General features: G+C 38.7%; 1 protein-coding gene across 3 annotated transcripts; it reads right to left on the bottom strand.

The window, feature by feature from the left end:
• Positions 1-393: 393 nt before the first annotated feature.
• On the bottom strand, positions 394-9,631 carry THOC7 (THO complex subunit 7). Of its 3 annotated transcripts, none has more exons than XM_050904612.1 (8): positions 9,435-9,631; positions 8,788-8,905; positions 7,813-7,934; positions 7,378-7,464; positions 5,867-5,924; positions 2,248-2,314; positions 2,054-2,123; positions 394-961 (listed from the first exon to the last, which is right to left on the bottom strand). In XM_050904612.1, the coding sequence occupies exons 1-8, from the start codon at positions 9,451-9,453 to the stop codon at positions 894-896; spliced, it is 609 nt and encodes a 202-aa protein (XP_050760569.1). In that variant the 5' UTR covers positions 9,454-9,631; the 3' UTR covers positions 394-893. The 3 variants fall into 3 exon arrangements, with proteins under 3 accessions (XP_050760569.1, XP_050760568.1, XP_050760567.1); XM_050904611.1 differs by having other exon boundaries at positions 395-961; positions 7,813-7,940; positions 9,435-9,628; XM_050904610.1 differs by lacking the exon at positions 9,435-9,631 and having other exon boundaries at positions 395-961; positions 7,813-7,940; positions 8,788-9,037.
• Between the last annotated feature and the right edge of the window lie 16,630 nt (positions 9,632-26,261).

The raw sequence follows: 26,261 nt of genomic DNA, 5'->3' as shown, positions 1-26,261 counted from the left end.
AACATGATTGCCGCTCTACTGCTTTGGTTTGTCATCGTGAGAAAGGAAGGGTTCCACCATCTGTTTCAGGAACTATGATGTTTCTCATAATAGTAAATTGACAGATAAAATCCAGAAGCAGATTGTAAATGGTATCAGGATTAGATTCCTGGTTCTATAAGAACAAAGCTTTTAAATTGCTGTTTTAAACATGTCATTTCAAAATGTGACTTTTGATGTGCTTGCACAAAACACAGCACAGCGAGGCTCAGATCACTGCAGTTCTTTGTATCACCTTAAGGAAAAAACCAAAGCTAGTACAGTATGATTTTTGTTGTTTTACACCCCTTGACAAGCATTAATTCTATAGAAGTAATTTGTTTTCTATGAAACTAGCAAACTTCTAGTCTTGTCACAGGTAAGTTCTAAAATGGCAGCTACTTTGAAAAATTAAGTCCCTACTTAGTTCAGTTTTAGGTCCCATCTGGACTAGGGTATGGAAGCTGGGATTCATGCAAAGATGCACTGTCCTCAGTCCAATGTCAAGTAAGAAAAGGAGCCCTTACTATAAGGCTCAATGCCTACTAGAAATAGGAAACTCTCTGGAAACACCTTTTATTGACAATGTTTTGCAAACATCTTAGTTCACAAGTACCGTGCAGAAGCTTCATCCTTTGTAAACCAGAATGTATTTCTTGTCACAATTACAAAGTTTGTGGATTAACGCAAAGTGCCTCTCTGCACAGATCTGTAACTGTTTTCCCCTCAAGCATATGCAAAACAAGTGTTTTCGTATAAAAATTCACAGAAGCAGTAGAAAACTATTTTTCGGCTCAGTCTCTTACTGTTGGTTTCAACACAAAGTGAAGACACTGGGACATTCTTCAATAGTACAGTCAGTCTTCATATTACATCTACTGTTTGGTCTCTGTTTCCATCTGAGTTTCTTGAGATTCTTCAGCTTCTGAAAGTTTTTCATCATCTAAAATTCAGTATTACTGTTAGTCAAACACGCTTGGTTATATTTACAGACTATATTGCAGAGCTGTGTCCCACTTAAATATTTTATGTTGATTGCCTTAAATAGGAAGTTGAGTATCTCATTATACAAAATGCTATGTTCAAACGAAAAAATCCTTCAAAGCTTTAAGGCTGTTATCTGTAACAGCTATTACAGGAAACATGGGGTAAACCCTATAGTATCAATCCCAGCAAATAGCACCGGATTGCTTCAAATTACTTGCCTTCTCTTTGCCTATTAATGGTTTATCTCAAACTGAAGCTGTGCCTCCCACTAAAATGTTACTTCCTTCACAAAATTCTAGAAGCTGAAAGGTAATCTATACATTCATGTGAAAATGTATTTTAGAGACTAATAATTAAGCAAGTGTTAGTAACACATAATAACCTTCTGCTAAAGTGCACCTAGGATTAACAGTTCATTCTGCTTAAGAAGATCTAGATGGCCTTAGAGAATGAAAGTCTGCTCTTACAGCCATCTCTATGTTAATCAGGTCATGCTCAAAGGCTATACCAATTACTCCGTCTTGGAAAGACATGGCAAAAATCCAGCAAATAATATTTAAAACAATATTATCCATATTAGAGCATGAAAAGTAAGCGCTGATTTGAAAACATCAAGTATTTGTATGAGAAATTATGTGTATGACTAAATTCCTGAATTTAGCTCTTGTTTATGATAGTTTTAGTCCCTGCTTCATTACAGACTCACTGTCTGAGTAGGTAAGTCACTTAGCTTTCCTGTATTCCAATTTCTTTTTAGTAAAGCCTCAAACGATACCATGATGGCAGTGACGTGTTCAAAACCACCGAAACACGAATTATACAAATGAGTTTGGAAACTATGCACAAGAATACTTTTCTGTAAGAAATACTTTTTCTGTTTTAAAAAAAAAACCCTCAAACTGCTATTCTCAATCCCCACATTTTAAAGTCTGTTGCCTACAGATTAATCTGAAGCTAGTCAGGAAATGACATGGTGTGGCTAGCTTGTAGAAGAAAAAAATTCTGAGCAGTTTCAGGCTCTGGACTGTTACCTAAGTAAACCACTTACTTTCCAGGGTTTGCTGAAGTTCATGAATGGTGCTCAGGAGAACATGAAACTGCTTTCTTCTCAGCTCCAACTGGAACGATAAAATATATATTTTAGGAAACAGAGAGCACATACAGCCAAACAACCCATAGCAGATTCTCCATTAATTATGTAGCTAATAAATTATTATATAACAATCTCAATGAAAAACCTACCTTATCTTCAACATTTTCTTTAATGTGAGAAAGATGTTGCAGTTCTTTTCCCAAAGCTTCTAGCTGCCTGAAAAGAAATTGTCATAGCATTTTTAAAAAGTTCTGTAAAATTCTTGCAAAATAGATTTGAACTAAGTAGAGGGAAAAACAACCATTAAATAAACAGCATAGGTGGACAAAGCATAACAAATGAAATGACACAGAGGTAAGACCACGACACGTAAATGTTAAACTATTATGTCATAAACTTGTAATTTCAGGACTTCTACAGAAAGCAAGGCCTCCAAGCTGGAATACAGTTGTACACTGGGCATTCGGACTGTAACAATTCAGTCCTGCCACAAACATGTTATTTACTTGACCATACAATGAAAGTTAAAGAAGTGGGTTACATGAAACACCCATGGCATTTTCATAGGCCTTGCTACTTCACAGATTTTTTTATGTTGACATGAATAGATTAAATAAAAACATAGCATCAGCATGGAGAACATATTTGATAAACCTACATACCCAACATACAAACACAACAATTCCCAGACACAACAGTTGACCAAACACAGTCAAGCACCTTATCTCTGACAATGGCCTGACCAGACAGAGTACTGGATAACATGTACTTTACAGTAGGCACATGTAAAATAATCCACGTTTTTGATGAAACTACGTGATATAGCTTATGCCTCGGCACACAGAATTTAACACTGTGATCCATGTAAATACTCATTTCCTTCTCAAATGCCAGTTTTTATTTTAATTGATTGCCTCTGGCATTAAGAGATAAGGGAAACATGCAACACCTATAATCTTCATTATTATTCATATCCTTTTGAAATACAACATCTTTCAACACCTCTTCAGGATCTTTCTGCAAGCGTTTGATTGTTTTCTGTTCTCACGTGGACCCACCATGGACTATCACAATCCTTTTTGAGGTAGGGCAAAGCACAACAGGTACCATAATGTACGCTAGCTTTCAAATGAGGATGGAGCATCAACTCTTACACTCAAATCTCCAGTTTGGCCCTTCTACTTTTCCTGTAATGCCTACCATAATTTATGCTCCATGCAATGAGAACACTCTGTTTCTTTAAAGGTGAAGTGGATTGAGGCTGACCATCCCTGATTACTTAGCAGGCAGAGCCATATAGGGGTCATCAAGGAAATAAAACCTTTTTTTCTGAAGCACTGACAGCTGCTGCAACTAGTCTGGGCAGGGAACCACAAAAAGGCCTCCAGTCCTAACTCACCATGGCTGTGAGAAAGGTCTGTTTTAGTGCTACCTGAGGGTGTTGTCTTTTTTTGAGCCAGTATGCTTGGTACCTTGAGGGGAATGCCTGAAAGAGGGTTGGGCGTGACATTATCGCTTCCTTTAATGGAAACAGGCTAACAGCTTACAGGCTCATACAGTGATTTTGCTTGTATTTGGTTTCTAGTTTCTGAATGACTTCCATCTGGCTAAATCTTGCTGTTTACACTGTGCTGTCAGGTATAAGCAGATTGTGAGAAGACATGCAATTTTTTTCTAGTAACATTCAAGCTACGTCTGGAATTTTACTTTCTACTCCAGAGACTCTTTGCCTAGCCTTCTCATTTTTGTATCTCCTTTTCTAAGACTCAGTGTCACTTCTTGGTCCCCTTAACAGCTCTTCTGATACTGCATCTAATTACAGTGGGCACTGCCATTTAGTAGTTCAGCTCCTGTCACTTCCTGAATTGGCTCCTGTGCATTACTTGTGACTAAGCTGATAACAGCTTCTCTTCTTTTGTGCTGTATGACTAGCTGTTCCAAGAAACAGTCCTTTAAAAGCATAAGGAAAGTATTTTTCTGAACTTTGTCCTATTGTACCATATAACCTGCAAAAGCTATAAATGTAACTCTTGCAATAAACCACGACATTTCTCCTCAGAAGAAGTTTTCTCAAGTGTTTTTAGTGATTAAGAGTTCCATTGAAAGTGTGACATTGTTAGTGAGGCTTCCTCCATTCTGATTTAAAAGTGGCCCTTCTTGGGTCATAGTACGATTTTCTGTATACTTTCCTCAAACTGGAGAGAAAGGAAGCCTTGTAATTAAAACATCGGATGAAAACTTCATCTAGTTCCTATATTTAAAGTCTATTCACTTGGAGAGGTCAGTTAAAGCTAAAATACCTACGAACCAAGCTCTCTTTAAAAATGTTCCATTCTGTTACTATGTCTTATTTCCTCATCTGTAAAATGGGGGATCATACTCTGCTATAGTTCAAGTCTGTGTCTCTGACTACAGATACGAAGGACTAAGGACAAAAGGGCATACACTGTAGCCATTCTTCCAGTGGAGGAACACACTGGTATTTCTAACTGTAATATATTCTTCTAAAGAGACGATAAAATTAAGACAAAATACCAAATTTACTAGCTGTAACTTACCACCATTTCTAGCTTTGCTCAAGAAACTTATGCTTGGATGTATTAAGCAAAATTAGAACAACCCTCCGAACCTAAACAACTTGGCATCCTCTAAGAAACAAGTATTATCATTTAGTTGTTTCCATTCTTAATCAATTGACTTATCTGAAAAACTTCACTTTTGATAATTCTTTATTATGAAGCCTCACTTGATAAACGGCACATGCTGACTAATGAAGTAAGAAGTAGTCAAGCCTCATGAGAATTGCCTGTAATAATCAAAGTTGTGGTAACAAAATCAAGGCACAGTAAAAAAACATACAAGAGAAATGTGTGAAATATTCTCGGTGGCTTATAGCTATAAAAATCCTACTATTACCGTAATAATGTAATAAAAAAATCTTTCTTTTGCTATAAAAGGCCATGGACGTGAAAAGACAGCCTCCCTCTGCAATTTCACTGAAAGTGGGCAACAGGATAGGTGCAAGCTGCGCTTAAATGAGAACAGTAACCCCATGCTACATCTTTAATCAGGCTAAGAACAAACTCATAGATGCAATGAGTCCTGGAATGTTTCTGTGGCTTGATAAAGTTAAAAAGATTATGTCCCCACAACTGCCCAATATGACCCAAAAGCACAGATCGTGATCCAAATCCAACAATGACACAAGCAATACTCTAAGTTACATGTAAGACAAGTTGGACAACAGGTAGGTCTAACCTGCATGCCAGGGCAGGTTATATTGTGGCACACAACGTAGTAATTTATAACCGGGTATGCAGGAACAACTACTACAAGGAAAACATAAAAAAACCCAAGAGCTTTCTCCTGCTTTCTCTCATTTGACCTTACTTGCCTGTGTGTTATGTATTTTGTGTGACTACTGAATCCCTTGCTGGTGCGCTTTACAGCACTTCCCCCCTAACTCTCTTTTCTGAGCAACTCATCCCAGGTAAACTGACATTAGATGCGCATTTACATCTGAGTTCACTTATTCACCTTAACAATGGAAAAATTTCAAATACAAAACGATTAGCAATGCTTCTGAACCCATACAGATGGAGATTAATTAAAGCAAGCTGATAAGGGCACAATTTGAAAATGAAACCCAAGTTTTTCTTGTGTCAAAAGAAATTATATAAAAGTGAGGAAAGGTCAAACAAAGCAAGGAACTGTCAAATCTGGTGACTTCTAGCTTACTGGCTGCTTATAATGCAGTCTCATACTTACTTCAGTGTTTCATGTCTATCTGGATGGTGCTGTATGACTTTGGCCAATGCATCATATTCTGAAAGAAATTTAAGTAGTTAGTCTAAATAATTCTGGAAGTATAGATTCAAGAACCAAAAATCAGGTACCATAGAATGTTACAGATTCTTTCTCCTTGAAAAACTGTTTTAACATTTTTCAAATTTTTATGTATGTTATGTACAAAAGTAACTGCAAATATACATATATAAAAATGTATATAATTTATACCATGCTATAACATTTCAAAGTAGATGATTACATCAAAAGAGATTTTGAATAAACTACAGATATGATTGTAGGCCATTACCTACTCACTCAAACTTACTCAGTGCTAGTGATTCTTAAAGGATGAGGCCAGAAAACACAACCTTTAGATAGCTCTGCATTGCTGCACACTTTTGTCTTTTGTGTATGATTCATAAGCATTGAGTTTTAGATACAATGTAATGTATATGTACAGAAAATGGTGCTGATAAGATGTTACACATAAACATTTAAGATTTTTAGGAAAAAGTATAAAATGCTGCATGAGAAACAACAGGATTTTTTTTTTTAAACTGTATTACACATAACAACAACATTATGGTTATACAGGCAAGTAACATAGCCATTTCCTTTTAGTAAGATAGTACATACGTCAACTACCTCATTCACATGGAAAAATCTGTGCTGCGCTGGACAGAACATATCAAAAAGCAAACACTTCAGACCTCTGTTTGTGAAGACGTAAGAACTCTACATTCCTACCGGTTAAGGTTCTTTTAATTTCCAGTTGAGTCTAAAATTATCCACAAAATCGATCAAACAGTTGTATTTAAAACCTTTCATCTGTTATACTTTTAATCACTTTCTTTTTGCATTTCATTTATCAAGAAAAAACAAATTCTTGCTTCTCCTTAATTGCTAATCTTTTGATAACACAGTATTACAGGGAAATGCTTTAATTTTCAATTGAAATTATCAGTACATACTTTTAAAAGTAGGGAAAAAATACACCTCTCATAACAGGTATTCAGTAAGGACACATACAGAGTTGTTGGGTGTGTAACTGGCACCACTGTGTATGCCAAGACATTACCTTCCCTTAATAGCTGAAGGAATACACTTGCATGATCATCAGTGCTGGGTCTAAGTCTCTTCAACTCTTGTCTCACTGTTAACAATGTGTTTTAGTTCTTCTCAAGTCACCTGAATTGTGACAGGATGCTTTTGGGGTTTTTCTTTGGCCTGAAAACATCTCTCTGAACTACTCTTTTAGGTTTTCCTGATGTTGTATGTCATTGAGATCTACTGATTTAATCTTGCCTGCCTCATCCACCAAAAACTTTCAGTAGTGGGTGTGGAACCCACCAGACTAAATATAGGATTCATGATGCCAGTATATTCCCTTGCACTTTCAAAAATTTGGAATCTATTTTCTGATACAATGTATTTTAAAAGATAACAAAATAATGAAACTGACCAGTGTAAATACAGATATTGCTCCTTACCCTGGCGATTTTTTCGAATCCTTTTTGCTTGCAGGATTTGTTTTTTGCATTCAGAAATTTTCTCATGTGCTGCAGCTATGCTATTTTCTTAAAAAAAAAATATATATACAGGGTTATACTGAGATCAAAGAATACATGTGAACAAGCAATTCTGCTAAATTAGAAAAAGATAGAGAGCTATTTGTGACATGGTGGCCTGCTAGCTCCATCAGCTTCAAAACTACATACACTTCAATAGGTTAAAAAAGCTTTTATTTATATGTATTTTACATACTGATAAGATGCTTACAGCATATGTATGAATGCTATCCATTAAGAAAAAGAAAACCCAAACCACTCATCATATATATACATTATGTTCACCAGAACTGGCTCAAGCTTGTTCATAAAAGAGAAACTGTCGAACAGAAACAAGTAATATTTTCTCATCTTTACCTATATCCTTATAGATTTTTTCATAATTTTCCATTTCTCTCAGGTTCATATCGTACACCAGGAGAGTTTTTCCCATTGAAAATTCACACTGTGATAAAGTACTCAGCATTCGTTGGTACTGGCTGTAACTGAAAACAGACAAGATATTTATTCCTAAGCAGCATAAACATACCCCCTACCGTTACAAAACAAGAAAACAAAGCCTCATGTAGCGTAAGGAACAGTTAAATAACAATTATTAAGGAAATAAAATATTTCAAAGATTCAATGTATAATTTTTTGAAAGTGCTGTTAGAAACACTGCACCCATTAATTCCACCATCACGTCCTTATAGGTGTAAAGTGAGTATTAAAGCAATGGGCAGATTGATCCAGGGCTTATAAACTCCCCGGCTAGGGCTGGCTCTGTGACCACCGAGATGAGTATTTTAATACTGCAGTGCTTCTCCATACACACAACCGTTATATTGTGTCCTTCGGCAATTTATATCTAGTACTAGTACGGACCCCACAGGAGAACACCACGTTGTCACTCATCCCTTACTACTTTAGCATGTTTTAAAAAAAAAACAAAACAAACTGAAGCAGCAGTAATACCAGCAGTACTACCCTTCCCTAACAGAACAAATGCAGAACTGCCAACTAAAATATTCGAGTCATGATCCTGTCATAATAGCGGGACTCCCGGACGGATCACGCAGCGGCACGACAATCCCGAGGGCATTCGAGCAGCGCTGGCAGATTTCATGATACAGCCTGCAGCCTTCAGTAATTTCTGACCCGTCTCTAGCCCTCATCTCCTACCACAGTGCTCAGCGTTTGTACTGGAAACACCACAGAGCCATACCGAAAAGCAGATGCATACATTTTAACATGGATCTTTTCAAAACGGATCAAGCCCAGTTTTCCACTGAAATGCAAGCTAATCAGTTCTGAGACTAAAAAAAAAAAAAAAAAAAAACAGAAAACAAATACCCTTCCTCTTGAGATCCGGAATTGCACCACTTAATGAAACTCTTCACCAACAAATTGATCCGCCTGTCGTCACCAGCACCATCGCCATCGATCAGCAGTCGCTTGCGGATAACTTCATCTGAGGAAAAACTCCTGTTTAATGGCAGCCGCATCCCAGAGCCGAGCGCGGGTTTCACCCCAGGCCTTCAGGGAACGATTCCCGGGGCTAAACCGGGAGGATCTGTTAAACAGCAGGCGTCCCAGGGCTCCGGGCCGGAGCGCGGGGCTGAGGGACCCTGGGACCCAGGCGGAGAGGCCTGGGGGCGGGGGGCGCCCAAGGCCCGGGCGTGCCCCGGCATGAAGGGCCCGAGAGCGGGGCTGTGGGGTCGGGGCCAGGATGGAGGCCCGTCTGCGGGGTGAGAGGCCGGGAGTCGGGCTCGGGGGGGCCGCGGGGAGAGGCCCGAGGCCGGGACGCGGGGAGCTCTTCCCTGGAGGGCGGCCGGGGCCCTGCGGCGGGCAGCCGGCGGGCAGCGCCGCGGCGGGCGGGAGGCGAGGCGGGCCCGGCGCTGAGAGGAGCCGGGCCGGGCCGGGCAGGGGTCGGGGCGCGGGGTGGCGGGCGCGGGGAGGGAGGGAGGAAGGAAGGAGGGAGGGAGGGAGGGAGGTCTCACCGTCGGTCACGGCCCCCATGGCGGCGAGTGCCGGAGCCGGCGGGGCGGCGGCAGCAGCGAGTGAGGTCAGCTTCCCACAATGCAGCCGGCGAGAGCGGCGGCCATGGAGGGGGAGGCGGCGGCGGCGGCTGGGGCCTGAGCCGGCTGGCGGCGGACGCGCGGCCCGGCGGCGGCTGCGGCGGGGAGGGCCGGCGGGCGAGGCCTGCGCCCCGCGTGGAACCGGCCCCCTGGCGAGGGGCGGCCCCGCCAGGTGAGGGGCCGACGGGGGAGGGAAGCGGCGGTCCCCGCGCCCGCAGCCAGGCTCCACCTCCCCGCCCCCGCCACCGCGCCCCCGGCCCCGCCGCCCCCCGCCCGGGCCGCCCCGCCATGCCCCCGGCACATGCTCCCTCGCCCTCGACGCGCCGCGGCGGGGAGGCCGCCGGGCCGGAGTGCGCCTCGGCTGCCCTCCCGCCACGCTCCTGCCTCAGAGCGTCTTCCCGGGGTCATCGTCGCCATCGCCCTTGGCGGCCCCATCCTCCTCTCAGAGGGCTCCCGCACGGCCTCGGCCCCGCGATGATGGCGGCGACGGCACAGGGGAGCAGGTGGACGGTCCCGCCGTGGTGCCGAGCACCGAGGCGATGGCGCCGTGAGGGTGGTGGGACCCACCGCGGTGGCTGGCCGGTCCCTGTGGCTGGAGGGAGCGGGAGTGCCGGCCCCTTGGTGCCTGCTCGCTGGCGAGGGTGCGGAGGACGTGCCGATGGCGTAGGCATGAGGGAGCTGGGCTGGCCTCCCCTGGGCCACCCCTGGGCTCATCCCAACTTGCTGCTGGGAAGACAAGCAGCAGGGCCCAGGGTGTGCCAAAAATTGTTATTCTGATATGTTTCCTGGCAAGTTTGGCTATCACCAGCAGATAGAAACAAAAGTTGTTTCTTCCTACCCTGAAAAACTAAGCTGGCCCTGGAAAAAAAGGCTGGAGGTGTCTGGAGAAAAGAGAGATTAAGGTGTTACCGATACCAAGTGTTGAGTTTTAGGCTTTTCATCCAGAGACTTTGACACTTGGGCACTGCTAAAGCTGGCAATGTTATTGTAGTATATATCATGGTACATGAGACATATGTCCGGAGCCTGACACCCTCCTATTCCCTCTTCATTTTGGTTTGGACAATTGTTCTGCTCAGCGCTTTGCATTTACAATTTTAGGGTTGTGGGGAAAATTGGGGTAAGAAAAGAAGAAAGTGAATGTGTGCTATAACCTGTGCTTTCCTGGTTTTAGAGCTGTGAGTGATTACGAGGCACTTTTTTGTTCTGGATAGCGGCATTTAATAGCTATTTATGGATTTGTAGATTGTTTCAAGCCAATACTTTGTCTTCAATAGGCAACTGGTCAGATTCTTTGGAAGGTGCTATTGGGAAAGCATTGCAGGGAGCAGTCATTAAAACTCTGCCTGAACTTTTGGGAATAGTTTCCAACATAGAAAACCTGGATAAGTGATTTCTGTTCTTGAAATTTTTATGTATTATTATGTGATTTGTGAGTGATATAATTTTATGTGAAAACCTAACTCTCTATTCAGTTATACAAAGTTTGGGCCAAAGAACGGGCCATGAATTCATGAGCTATGTAAGCGCTATTAAAAACGCTCACTTTTATGAACTCTGACTTTGTTGCCATTGAATATAGTTGGTTTGACAAAAACCTTTGTTTTTTCTAAGGCTTTGGTCACTATGGTATAGCCCTAGTATTTTGCCAAAGGGTGAGAAGACGACCTATCTGAACTTCTATACACAAATTGTATACAGTGTGGTTTGTTGCTGCCTTTCCCTCTTTACCCACTGATTACCTCTTGGAAGTCTTAAGTATCTTGAAGCATCCAGTCTTATCAAGACTTAATATTTTTCTTGCCCTTCTCTGAGCTCTTTCCGTTTTCTGAGCCCTTTCTGTTTCTGCCACAGAGAGAAGTTGATCTGAACCGAAGACTATTGTAGGTGAAAATCCACAATTATTTATTTAATCACGTTAGAATACTTTTGTGTTATTTTCTATCATTTAATCCAATATAATCTTTTCTCACTTTTTGTTCATCATTCCAGTGTTGGTCAGATAGTCTTATTAAACTCTCCACAATGACAAATAGATGGTCCTTGAGTAATTAATTTAGAATACAGTAGTCCGTATGATTAGTTAATAATATTTAATGACTTTTGTGCCATTCTTGTCTTCATATGTGTTACTAATTACAAGATTCTTACAAATTCTCTGTTCTGGATCTTAGGCTCATAAGAACAATTTTGAGAACAAAGCCATTATTTCTCTTTTTAAGACAGGGCTTTCAGGCATCATCCATGTTCATTAACTTTCCTCTTTTAGAATGGGAAGTAGAACCTGGTAAATATGTCATGAAGAATCTCACTAAGGCTACGTATTGATGTAATAGCCTGTTCTCTTTCCTGCTCTGTTTTGCCATTTTAAACATCCATGAGATGTTTTGGCCAGGAAGCCAGTTCCAGCTTGCTGGGTTTCTATACACACTTGAGTATTCACTATGTCTTTGGAGTCTTCCTTCGATTTGCTCCATTTCCAAGTGGAGTTCTTCATCTTTTAAGTATGAAGCAACCCTTGTTTCACATGTATGGAGTGTGTGTTGCACTGGGCTGTATACAGGCATGTTTTTTCCATTCATTCAGTGTCATGTATGATGTAGACCTCTGGAGCAGGGTTGACCTACTCTTATTTATTTGTCTTTCACCAGTTTGTGTATTCTGTGCAGATTCTATTAGCTACAGTCTTTTATATAATCTTTCAATTGACTGGCAGAAATACTGACTGGTATTGGACCTTCCTTAAGGCATCAGTATTGGAGATTCATGCAGTAGGAAAAAATGTCTTGCACAGGGTATAGCACCTTACTCCGTGCCAGCTCTTTTGGAATAAGTACCTGTGTGTGCAAGCTTTCAACCAAGCTAAATGTGATGTAGTTTTCCCTCTTTCCTTGAGTTCCTTTATGTGTGCCATATGGTAAGACCCTGAAGCAGCTTATACGTAATAATTTGTTGCACACCTGTCCTTGTCAAAAGTGTTAAATGATCCTCTGTAATGTTTCCAGGTGACTCTGGATACAAGAAGTATAAGCTAGGTAAGTTTAGTACTGCAAGATGTAACACGTGTGTGGAACTGGCGCAGATTTTTCATTAGTATCTTTTTTTTTGCTGAAAAAATGGCTTTTAAGTACACCGTTGTTTTTTTTTTTTATTGAGGAAATCTGTTAATGTTGAAGTTTTCTTTCCTGAAAAAAAAAATCTATGAGAGTCAAAGTTTAAAGTGACTTTATACCTCCTCCCCTTTTCTTTAACTATGCATATATATTTTTTTTCCAACTGCAGAAGAAGTTAAAGGGGAGGAAGCTTTTTATGGTATTCCAGGCTATAATGAGCTATGATTTTTAGAGCTAAGAAAACAGCTTTAACTATTGATGAGGTGGATTTAAAATATTTTTCCTAAGCCTCCCTAATAATTTATGAGGTGGTTTTAGATTCCAGGTTTTCTTCGTGTTGAATAACTTCTAAATCAGACTGTTGTGTGGCACTAAATCTTACAGAGATCTAAGTATAGTAGGTCAGAAACTACAAGGTATTTTTATCCAGTCCAACCTATATTCTTGTCAGAAAGCCATACCAAATTTATTTAGCGAGACCTATTTTCTGTAAGCCTATGTTTAGCATTACTTTTTACCACTGTCCTTTATTTCTTTGTTGATTGTGCACCATGATTTTGTGTAAGATTGATATCAAGCTAACCTATTGGTGTCACCCTGTTTTCTCATTTTAAATTATGTTAGTGTTATATTTTCTTTGCAGTCTTCTTTAGCCTCAGTGTTTACTGAAAACTGGCATCAGTGTTTCAAGAGCTTGTGATCTTGTTCTGTAAAAATTCTTAGACACTGGCTGTCTAGTTCTGCAGATATTAAAATACTCACTTTTGGCAGATAAACCTGAAATTTTTAAAGCCAGTGATTTGGGTAAAAAAGTAGTAGGTTTTTGGTTTTGGTTTGGTTTGGTTTTTTTTTTTTGATGCTAAGCGATGTGGTTCTTAGCCTTGTAAAAAGCTTTCCTAACATGGACCCTTGTGTTTCTGCAGAGCTAGCACATTTTCACAGAATTACAACATAACGGGAGAAGGGAGAGTGAAAATACTTGTTGCGACTGTAGTGACAATAACAATAATTGAAAAATGCAACATTTTATTATCCGAACAGTAATCAATTTTGCTGTCTACTGCCTGTGTTACCAAGATTGATTAAATGTGCTGTTAATACTGTACTTTAAAAACCAGGCTTCTATCAGATAATAATGTAACCGCAAGTTGTGGGCTACAGGATTGTTTTTCTTTCTTATTTTTCACTTTGTAACTGAAAGAAGCATGTAAAATTCCAGAATTTTTGACAGAAGCAGTTTGAAAAATGCAAGTACTAGAAATACTGTGTTTGTTATAAAGACACTTCATTACTACTACTACTTTTCTCATGAAGGGAGACAAAAGCTTATCTTAGTAATTAAAAAAAAAAAAAATAGTGCTGCAGGATCCTTTTAAATAACTTTAAGCCCCTAAGTAAGGGCTCTGTCTCTTGGTTAATCTAGATTATACAGGTGGCATTCTGATATTGCGCTTTTACAGATATCTTCACAGGAATTATGTAACAGCTTTCTACATTTCATATCTGGATCCTACTGAATATTTATGAATTTTGAAGATCAATTATTTTACATTTTAAGGTGATCTGTCACTAATTTATTAAAGCTTATGAAACTCAAGTTGAAACTACATGATAGTGGAAATTTAGGTATTCAGTGTAGAAAACTGAGTTTACAGGTGCAGGGATGTGCCCAGCAAACGAAAGCATGCCTTGCATGCATGTCAAAAGGTGCTTTACTTGAGGCAGTGGAATTATCGGAAGTTAGAAATGGTACACTGGGTCATGATACCTATTCCCAGTGACTTGTTAGGTTCCCACTTGGCAAGAAAGTCAAGGTGTTTTAACAGGTATCTCATGAAACTCAGTGTCATGAAACTGCTGCAAGACGGATTAGATAGTTAGATTTTTCTTTTAATCGAAAAATCGTTAGCACTGTAGACTTCAGCTGCCTGTGCGATGCCTCGGAGATCCTGCACGGTGTCTGCATTCTGTGATTTAAAATGACTGTCAGGTAATTTTAGGGTGGCATTTCGTGTTTCGTGTATTTTGTAAGGAAGCAGCCGTTTATTCTTTTGGAATTATTTTTGGCAGGATTAGTTAGTTATCTAGTAGCCTCTTAGTTTGTTGGCAGGATGTTTTCAGTGTGGTTTATTTTATTTTTCTAATAAAAAAGAGCATATTTTAATTTTTCTTTCCCCAATCATTCCGTTCATGGGTTTGGTAGCATTTACATTGTGCCCTGAAGATCATCAGTGGCGTGCCAGAGTTTTCAGAGGAAGAGATGGATGTTGAATGAGGTTTTAACACTGACTGAGAAGAGGAATTTGTCTTTGTTGGCATTGGGCCAAATGGTAAATGTTTGTATTTAACTGTGGCTTGAAACATTGGATGAACAATAAGAGAGTTGTGAATATCGTATTTACTTGTATCATGTTTAAATAAGTAACTGTTAGTGCTACTGAGGAAATTTTGGACAAAAATTACAAGGGAAAACAGGCATTTCCTCCTTTGGAAAGCAGCTCTTGCCCGACTTCAGAGCGGCGTTTTCTGAATCACGTGGCCAGATGCTTTGACTCGGCTAAGAAAGCTGAATCAGAGCTATTGCGCAGCTTCTGAGTCAGCTTTTCAAAGTTTAATAAAAGTTGGTTGGTTGGGTTTGTTTTGTTTTATTATTTTTTTTTTTTAAAGCAGTCCAAATTTGTAAAAGAAGACCTAGAAATTTTACAAAGCTTTGAGCTTGGCCGTGTCATGGAGAGATGTTGGAAGAAACACTTCTATCTCAGAAGATGAAGAAAGAGAGTATCAGGTCTATATCGATAAACATATGTTTCTCGTTTTAAATGGGGTTTATATTTTGCTTTGGATTATTTTATGGTTTATTTTCTTTTAATAAAGTAACTCTGTCAGTGGGTAGTGTTTAAGCACAGCTACAATTTACAGTTCACATAAAACATGATACATTGAAGCATGTTCTCACCCCCTGATTTCTGAGTGAGGTACAAGTCTGAGCAGTGAAACAGAAATAATCGGAGGCATGGTCGCACGCTTTGGTGATGCCTGCTCAGTTTTAGGTTTTAGTATGTCATATGTTGAATGAAAACACTGAACTTTGTTTCTGACCATTGTTATCCTACCAATAGTGACTGGAAGCAGGGTAAAACCCCAAAGAGAAGTTGTGGCCTTCTTAGGAAGAAGGCACGCTCTCCTCAGTTTCTTTTTCTTTTTTGAGTGGGCCAAATGTAACTTCTAAACTATTGCTTCAGTTGCCGTCAAAGCAGATGGTTTAAAAAAATATTTCGAGAGATGTATGATGAGAAGATAACTGGTCTTTTCCAGCAGAGACTCTCAAACCCAGCAGGGGCAGATTCAGGTTATGGCATTTCCTTACCTTTCTCAAGCTGGTTGTACCAAAGGGAAGGTTGGTCTGGCTGAGGCCAGTTGGGTTGTGTTTCCATGAAGGTGGATGGGGGCCAAATGCTTCAATATTTGCTGGTGTTTCATTAAAATTATATCAGCCGGAGCAGCTTGAAGGAGATGATGAATCCGCACATTTTCTATGCAGTAGCCAAAGTAGGAATGTGTTTAAATCCCGCCTATATCCAGGGCTAAGCACCTTTCTCTAGGGAGCATTTTGGATTCATGCTCTCTTGAAATTAGGATCATAAGCCCTTTCTTTCAAAAAGGGAGCAAAGGTCAATCTTTGCTTTCAAAAACCAGGAGGTGGCAATGGTTCTGGTTCCCTTTTCGTCATTAGCAGAGCTGTTATCCGCTAGACTGCTCACCACATGTGTGGGAGACTTCAACCCAGCTATCCTCCTTCCTGAGGGGATTAATGCCCATAATTCTTTCCATCAGAGTGAATTTTGTAATCACCAGGCTGTTGACTAGTATGAGGTGGTGGTGCTGTCAGAAAGATAGACTGAACACGACGGTATAGCCCAACACAGAAGATACTAGACAACTGAGGACTAAGGTGTTTAAGGAAATAATCCATAAAAGCAAACTAGTAGTTTCAGAAGTGCAAAAGAAGAGCATGCAAGATAATTTTTGCATTGCAGATCAGATTCTGTTCAAAGATGTATGAGTGCCTTCCTGGTGATTTCCAAATTTTATTTGCAAGCAGGGATAGAATTTGGGCTTGAAAAGTATAGGCAAACAGAAAAAAACAAATTGTGGAATAAAATAATCTGTTTCATAAACTGTTTTGGTGAGTTGCAAAAGGTAAATAGAAAAATTAATGTCAAGCATTGGGAAAAAGAGAAATTGGACACAAAACACATTATCTATAAAGAGTGTATATATGCGTATGTATTTATATATACATGTAAATTTTCAGTTGAGATATGAAAGTGATTATATGTGTGCCCAAAACATTAAGCCCAAAATGTTATTTCTCTTAATAATATTTACAAAACTCCCAAGGTAACTTTTCTTATAATAATGTTTTAGTCGAGACGTGGTATAAACAAGCATTCAGGTTTGCTTATTGTTTTTTCTTCTGCAAAACATTAGTGCAGAATGTTTGAGAACCATGAGGAGTTCTTTTTGGTCCTTTGCCTTTTGCCTTTTTTTAAATAAAAAATTAAATGTTGATTATACATGGAGAGAATTGAACTAATAAAAGAGGCAAGGCAGATAAATTGGATTTTATAACTTAAATGAATACAGATTGGCTTGTAAGAGATGAGAGTAAAACAAAGCCATGCTAATAATAACTACAAGTATGCACCTGTGATTTTGTGGTTCATTATAAATATTTTCACTTCAGTTTCATTCCAGTGTCACTTTGGCAGTTATGGGTTGGTTGGTTTTTTTCATTTTTGAGATCTGCTTGTGGTTTTTGGTATATGTGTGTGTGTGTATGTAAAGTTAGAATGGTGTTGAACAATAACGTATCCTGAAATAAAATTGTGCACATGTATATTAAAATAAAACATATGGGAATTTTTTTTTTAAATTTCATGAATTTGAAATTTAATTTTAAAAGTACCTAAATTGTGCTTGAGCTGCAGCCCCTTTGCCTGGATTGGAATAGGGGGATATTTACAGTCAGGTTTTCTGGTAAAGCTTTTCTTTCCTGTTGTTACGTGAAAGACTTGCACAAACAGGAGCAACTGACTGTAACTGTAGTTTATGTCATCCAACAAATGGAAGGAAATAGCTCAAGAGCTGCTGTTTTCAAATGTTTATGTTAAAGAAGTCTGTCCTGCTCTTGCAAGCTCTTGAAGGGATTTTGAACTTTTACTAGTCCTCTCAAATGTTGGCATAGACTTGTAATATGATGATAATACAGGTAACGAGTTTCCTAATGACTGGATTATTCTCATCGAATCTTTATTTGTAATTGCCTCTTTATAGAGTCTGTTCCCCATCGTGCCTTTCTAGGACTGGCCTACTAAATTTGGCACAGAGAGTTACAACTCTGACAGCCATTTTGCAACCTACATTTTCTTCTCTTTCTGCTAGTATCAGTGAGTATAATTGCTATTCTGTATCTTTTTTCTGGTGGTGGCTCTTCTGTGGAGATGGATGCTATGAGAGAGAATGCGTTGCTCCCTTGAAGAGGCCTCTTAAAGTTTTTCGGCAAGTGTAGTCGTCTTTAAACAAGCAGTTGTTCTCTGTTGGCTTCTGTGCAGGTGGTATCTTTTAAGCAGCTGCAATACTGTCATTGCTTGGGGAAAAATAACTAACGGGTAGCCCTAGCACAAGACAGCTTCTAGTAGGTATGGGTAGGGTACAGGACTGTTTGTTGTGGTCGAGAAATATATTACAGTAATTCACGTCAAATGTGGATTTTTTTTTTCACAAAGCTATAGAAATAGGAAAATATTACCTTAACTATGTGTCACTGTAGTTAAAGAAGAATGATTTCTGCTAATCCAGTTGTCAGCAGGGCCCAGACTTTGCTGGGCTCCATTATCCTTTTTGTTGAGGAAAGAGGAAAGAGTTACTGGAGATTCCATGATCTCTTTTGCCAAAAATCATCTGATGTCAAGCCAAAGATCTTCCCAGGCAAGTGGGATCATCAAGAGGAATGCTGAGACTGTGATATAGTTGCCTGTTGTTATCAGAGAGTTTAAAGGTTAAGAATAAAATTTGCTTTAGAAATACAAATACTTCAAAAATAGAAAATGTAACTATTGAGAGTTTATGCATGTAAATATATTGGAGGATATATAAAAGAAAACCCTCACTTTTATGTGGTCATATTTTGCGAAGCTTTACTTTGATGCTTTCAGAGTAATTTTTGACTTTTTATTTTTCTTGCCATTTGGCAAGTATTTTTCTCTGTTTCTAGTGCTTCACCAGCTCTTCTTTGTGCACCATCTCTGATATCAGTAGGAAAGTGCATAGTTTTGCTGCAGGGCAATGGGGCCAACCTCATTTTTATATTTGTGCTTACACCATAATAATGACATTTTATTATCTCAGGAACATGATTTGAATTTTTAAAGTGATAGGAATATCACGTATACTTTTGCTTGGTTTATTTATAAGTACAAAACACTACATATGGAAGGAGTGCCTACTGTGTTCCAGCTGAGCTTCCCAAACTTTGTTAGATAAAAAAATACATACATTATTAAGGATCCTGAGTTTCTGAAAATCAGACTACTCAGTCTCCTTTAGTTTTGAAATAAAGTTTTAATTAACTGCACACAGGCAGGACAATAGGGTCTGTATTGAATGAAATGAGGAAAGAGGAAGTATGGAGACGCCAGTGCAATTGCTTAAAGATCTGAAAAACACGATGCACAAACAAGTGCCAAAAGAAGGCAATTCCCTAAGTAAGAGGGGACTGAGAAAGTGAGAAGACTGATAGATTGAAGAGCATTGCAAAGCGGCGGGGGCTTATGGCGGGTAGGGGAAGAAATAGATCAAATTGCAGCAATGAAGATTCAGCATGGACAAACACAGTTTTCTAGTGGAAGTATTGAAAGGCTGGAATAATCACCTGCGGGGACAATGGTGCTTCCATTGCCCAAGGTCTTTAAGAACAGGTTCGATTACCTGTATTGTTCCCACCAGATAGTTTCGTTATCATGCCCTGGGGCTGAGTGACAGACTGTCTGACCTTTGGAGGTTCCTTCCATCCCTCCTTTGGTTAACAGACCTCTAACTACATTGCACAGATTTTAATAGGATCAGAGTACATAACTGATACATGCTGAAACCTATTTTCCACCTCTGTGACCTGTTGAGCAGTTTTGTTTCGACTGGAATTTGTTACATCTGTAAGAAAGGCTATGGTAGTTGTCAAGTAAAGATTATGTTTTTCAATGGGTTTGGTTTTTTGGGGGGTGTTTCTTGCATGTCATCCTCCAGGACCATGCTATAGTGAGTACCTGTCCTCCTCCTGTTTAAATACTGTTCTCTGCTATAATGTTGCATCCAGGCCAGTTACAGAATTGTTATTCTACTTGGAAAAACTAAGAGGATTTGTGGAGTGCCTTGTAGCAAAGAAGTGTGGCCTGAGTGTGGATCAGAATGAGCAATTGTTCCAGCTGACTGCATGCATGCACGAGGTAGAAATTGCTGATTTCAATAGACTACAGCTTGACGTTTGGTTCATACATAGGTAGCCATGTTCAACAGCAAGCTTTGTAATCCCACTTAATTTAATTTTATCTGTGAATATGTATCCCCTTAGGAAAAATTAATTCTTAGTGGGACTAGCAGTAAGAGGAGGTATACTGTGTGACCTGGAGGTTGTTTATCTGTTACAATGATGAATGTGAGAAGAAATCTTGTGTTTTTCTAATGCTTCATTACCAGTCTTCTTGACCATGAGTAGAAGAGTGAGGAAACTGGAGAACTGATGTCTTCACGAGACATTATTAGCCATAGCTAATAAATGATTTTAATAGCTAAAGAGTATGCTAGGACTTACTTACACAGCTGTGGCTTCATATCTGTGTATGGTTTGCAGAGAAGGTAACTGCTACTGGGAATATGTTAAAATGCAAATTATTATATTCTCCAGGTAAATAATAACAAAAAAAATCCTTCCTTTTATTCAGTTAAAGAGTATCTAGTGGTTGTTTGATTAATGCTTGAGTATTGAGTGCCCTATTAATAGCTACATAAGTAGTAGTAGTAGTAGTTAGAAAAAGATATGATTTTTATATAGTATAATAAACAGCCATGAATTGATACTATATATAAATATGTGTCAAATTTACAGTGTATGAGGAGTGTTATTGGCTTGGGTAGGCTTTTGTAGACATTTAAGCCACTAGTATATTTGGGTTAGTATGAATGTATTTCTTAAAATGTTAAGGTTTTTAAATTGTTTCATGCCACTAGAAGGACATTTTTGATCTCATTAGTATCACTAATGTCATTAATGTTAAAGCCTTGTCAGCATTTTTACACAGGTAGTCTTTGAAAGGTGACTTGCATCTTCAGCTGATCATGAAATGTTGTATTCGGTTTCTTAGCATGGCCTAGTATATTCCTTAGCAAACAATCTGAACCACAGGATTTACTTGAAAAGCAGTATAGTGCTATTTTATATATATTTTCCCCAGATGTACAACTTAAGTGTTTAGAACAAAATGCAATTGCAGTTTTTGGAGAAAAGCAGGGAGACATGGGTCAAATGCTCGTTAGTCAGAAGGCATGTTAAGAACAGAAACCCAAATAATTTAATTTTTTAAGCTAGTTGTAACTTTCTAGAATGTGAGTTCTTGGGTTTTTTGAATGGGATTAACATTTCTCTCATTGCTCTAACATTTTTCTCCTCCTTGTTACCAATACTGTTGTTTCATGTGAGGCAGTGTACTCTGACTCTAGATGGCAGTCACTGGTAGGCAAAGGGAAGGATTGTTCTCGGTTGCTTGGCTTGGACCCTGCAAGTCCCTGCACCGGTTGGCTTCTGTAGCTGGAATTTTTATGGTGTTGGACAGCAATAAAAGTGTCACCTCAGCTTCTCTCCCTTCCGCACTGCAACAGAGATACTATGAAGAAAGAAAGGGGAAAAAAAAAAGGCAAAAAATAAGAGAAACTGAGAAAATGTTGCAGTGAAACATTCACAAAAGAGAGCTTTAGTAATGCTGACAATAGTGAAGAGATTTCTTTTATATCAGCAACACTCTTGTCCTAGATTAACAGAAATAAATCTGTTTATAATGGAAGAAATACCAGTTTCCCACTAAATTCAGTTTGAGAGAGTAAAATAGATTGACCAAGGTGCAGCCGGGGATAATAGGAGTGGAGGAATGTGTGATTGTAATCTCATTTAATCAAATGAGGATTTCCTCGCAGTCTCATGGACACATGTTGTTGGAGAAATAGTTCTCTCTCTGCTTAAGACCTCGTGTCTTCCACCCCCCCCCTGCCCCCCCATCCTCCCTTTGCAGTGTCCATCCTCTCTTAATTTCCAGACTCCTTCCCATCATTTTACAGGTAATTCCTTCATACTTGTTAGCAATCTGTCTCTTGACTCTCCACTGTCTCTTCTCTTTAAAGTAGGATGGGCTTTAAGTTTTTTCTCTCCCTTTCTTCGTACAGCTGCTGTTTGCCTTCCGAACTTGTCACTACTAAACAGTTTGATATAACATTGCAGCTAGAAAAGGCAGAAGCACTCAAGCAAAGGAACAACAGTTTCTCAGCACTTGCTATATAGGGATGATTGCACTTCATGAGATGAATACTGCTTGATAAGAAGGCTATTGTTATAATAAATACCATTCAAAACCAGGAATTAATCTATACATTTTATTGATCTCTGGTTTCAAACGCAGTGCCAAATTACAGTCTTGTTTACGTATGTGCAAATCCCAAGAAACTCTTGGGAAAGCGCTGGAGTCGATCTGGATTTACAGAGGTATACTTACAATCAAGTTTTGGCCTTCAGTTTCAATAATAAGAAAATGATTTACTGTTACATTGCTTATTGTATTAACTACCAGCATTAGTAAAGGGACTGTGATCCTGTAAGCGCTTTGCAAATATTCTGCAGGACATTTTTTGCACTAAAAAGGAGTACCTAAAAATCAGAAGATCTTGATTTTTGCTTAATACAATTCTAGCAACAAGCTTTTAATTTCTTCATGTACTGGTTTAACTGTGGAAAACTGCTGATTTTTGAAAGGAAAGATGCCTTAGTTGCAGAAGAATGAAAGATCAGCAAAAGCTTTAATTAGGTCTTTATTTTGACATGTTTATAGTGAAAAATACCACTGGCATTTTATGCAAAGTTTTACAATTCACAGTCAAGTGCATTTCCAGAGCCAGTTTGAGAAATGCGGTGTATCGTTTGTGAGGGAAAGCTCTCTGAGAGTTAGCAGTAATCTAGTACAGTTTCCTGTGTGAAGTTCACGTGCAAGAAAGACAAGATACAGATAATTTTGGTATTATGTCAAGATTATATATTGGGATGACAGGTATCACAGTCCCTACTAGATTGCACAGTGCAGAGATAATGAAGAGTGATGCTTTCTGTTCCTAACCCTGCCTTGGGCCTGGTAGGTAACTGTGGGCAAATCTCTCCTTCTTCCTCAATGTCTCTGTCTGTAGAAATGATCATAATGATGTGGATTATTTTGTGTTTCATTTTGAGATCTAGAGGGAACACATAGAAATGAAGCAGTAGGAACATGATGGGAAATACAAGGTGGCAAAATAAGCATCTATATTACAGACAGCTTTCTACTGGCAACTGATTATAAAATTATTGATTCTACTGTTCTTTCCTGTTGAGGGTATTACTATGTACTTGTTCACAGGATTGTAGAAAAAAAATCTTGCTATTTCTTATGCTAGCCTATCTTTCAGCTTCTCATTCAGAACTTACCATAAGGCTATTCTGCTTTTATTCTTGCCCATTACATCCCCACGAGGGACAGTTAAAGCTGTAGTTAGTGGAGGATAAGGACAGCAAAGGTCTGTCTGTCTTTCTTTTCTCTATCTCCTCCCTTTCTCTCTCTCTCTCTCTCTTTGGCCATTGAAAATGTAGGTCATATTGCATCACCATAAAATGGAACAGTCAGAAAGGTGTTTGAAAAATGCTGACATCCTTAGCCTGGGGTGCATGCCAGTGTCCTTTGTTTACATTGAGAATAGTGTTGTACCTGTGTAAGAACCAGCATCTCTGTTAAGGTTAGTGGTATGGTACCTAAATTATGAGTCAGATTTTAAGATGACTTTCATCTGCCTGCAGTAATTTAAAATTAGACAGATAAAATGCAACCACTCACAATAATGATATACATGAGGAGCTAATTTGAAATCTTTAATCTGCAATAACCATGACAGTGTAGTTTGAATAATATTACCTTTAACAGAGAAGCTCAGTAATAAATTTTGCAAATCATGTTAATCATGTACTTTGCATTGTCTTGATTAGCTGTGCCTTTCTGTCTTGAAAAGTATGTTTATATTATACGTTTGTATATTCTTTTTAACATTACTGTTTTACTTCACGCACCCTTTTAAATAAGCCAATCAGAATTTTATTTATTTAAAAAAATGGGAAATCCGATGTCCAGTGTCCTATTGCTTGCTACCAGTCTTTTGTTGTTTGTGTTTCTGATGTAATACAAGTTGTAATTGGTATGAAATATTCCTATGGTATGCCAAATGCAGAACATATCTTTTTCTTCTCTACAGTTGTATATAAATACCATTTTTAAAGAAATGTATAAGTACAATTTCAACTGTCCTTATTTATCTTAGATGCAGTAAGCTAATATGTTTTATGGATTGAACTTTCAAATGGTGATATAAATCATACTGCAAGATGCAGGTGTTTTGAAATATAAGACAAGATACTCGCTTCTAGAATATCTTTCATTATTTCTGAAACCAAGTATTTTTTTAACCTGTCCTATGCTTTGTGTGGTTGTACTTAAACAGTTGAAGTGCAATATGCAAAGGCTTCTTATGACTGTTAATCTTACTGCTAATGAAGACTTCTAAGTTAAAAGAGAAATTCTTGGAAGATAAAACTAAAATTAGTGATAACATGGTTTGCTGAGCAAAATAATGAATGCAAATCTTTTTCTGTTGCCATTAGACAAAAGAAAATGACAGTAGTCAAAGTTAAGACCCTTCAAGTGCACTTTGCTGTGCGTAATTATTTTGCAATTTTTATCAATTTATTTAGAATTATCCAAAAGGTGTTGTTGCTTCTCCATTGACTAAGATACTAGTTATTTAGTAGCTAAGGTATTAGTTATTTAAGTTTGACCCTTCTCATTATCTATGAAGATACCTATGCATGTTTGAAATAGTTTCAGAATAACTTGTATCATTACTATATTTTGCACCGAATATTCTGTTGCATTTGTGTTTGCACAAATAATAGTAAATATTTAGGTAATTCTGAGAAATATTTTATATTGGTGTACATAGGAACTATATGAAATCTTGAGATGCTGTAATTTCGTAATTGGTATTTCCAGAAGTTTGGTATCTAATCTCTGTTTGAAGCATGTAGCTGGTATTTATTTTTTAGTCTGTGAAGATGTAAAGAATTGTGTTTCCCAAAGAGAATAGGAGGGCCAATTATGTATTGGTAGAGCTTGTAGTTCTTACACCATCTTTGACCCCCTGAGATTCTGTAGTTGGCGGGTCCTGAGTCAGTGTCCAGCACAAATGAGATTAGCCTGAGAACTGCTCTGATTTACTTAGCAGCCCCTAGTCTTCTGCTAGCCAGCTCGTGTTCCTTCAACACATGCCTCCTGCACCCATTTTTCCAAGGGACAGAATAAGACCTCATTAGGTTATCCCCATAAACAAAATGTCTAAATGAAGCCCAGTATTGGGGTGATTATACCTAGCATGTCCAAATCTTTGTTTATATAAATGTAGACATTGTGTTTTAACTTAAATTTGGATATTTAGTAGATAACAAAGGAGAAAGAATGTTCCAAAATGTAGGCACATTCTTTGGTGCCTGTTTCTGACAGCTGAAAAGAAAAAGAGTTAAAGGAGTTTGGATAGCTGAGGCATTAGTTTTGATACTTTTAAAAGTTAGGGATGTTTTATCACATACAGTTACATTTCCTTTATTTTAATGAGTTGCTTTGCAATTACAGTTTTGATGTAAGTATGTTTTCCTTAAATGGATAATACGCATTAGTCATCATAACTATGCCTTTATTGTATATGTCTGTGTAGATACAATTTTGACTGGGATATAGCTTTTGCTCTGTCAGGCTGTGGTTTCCTGTCTTGCATATCAGTAACTCCTCAAAGTATTAAATAGCAATTGCAACCAAGTTTCTTTGATAGTCAGACATCGAGAGTGACATAATGCTAAGTCTGCTTTGCTGGTTTGAAAATGCAGGCCTTTTTCCATTTTCTTGGATTGCTGCTTTCACTATTTTTTGTCATCTTTCCATCTTTGAACTAGCTCTCCCTTTTCGAGGGTACCAAAGTGCTTACCTTCTGGAGAGAGAGCTCCTCCTGGCTTATTCTCAATCATTCTGTCGCTTCTTTGCATTACTCTTTGCTGACAGTTGTGGTTGTAATTGACCTGCTGTAAATTCTCAACAAGAATCATTCCTGTTCTTTGCCACCCATTATCCAGAGAAAGAGTTCTCTTTAAAGGGTCGTTAAGCTGTCACTTTACTCTTTTGAAACTTATTCTCTTAACTGCCTTCAAACTCAACTCCAGATGTAATCCCTACAGCAAAATTCACAGGTGGTG

Source organism: Gymnogyps californianus, chromosome 13, assembly GCF_018139145.2.
Source record: "Gymnogyps californianus isolate 813 chromosome 13, ASM1813914v2, whole genome shotgun sequence".
NCBI classification, from domain to species: domain Eukaryota; kingdom Metazoa; phylum Chordata; class Aves; order Accipitriformes; family Cathartidae; genus Gymnogyps; species Gymnogyps californianus.
Note: the sequence above shows the minus strand (reverse complement) of the source record. Positions and strands in the feature narration are given on the sequence as shown.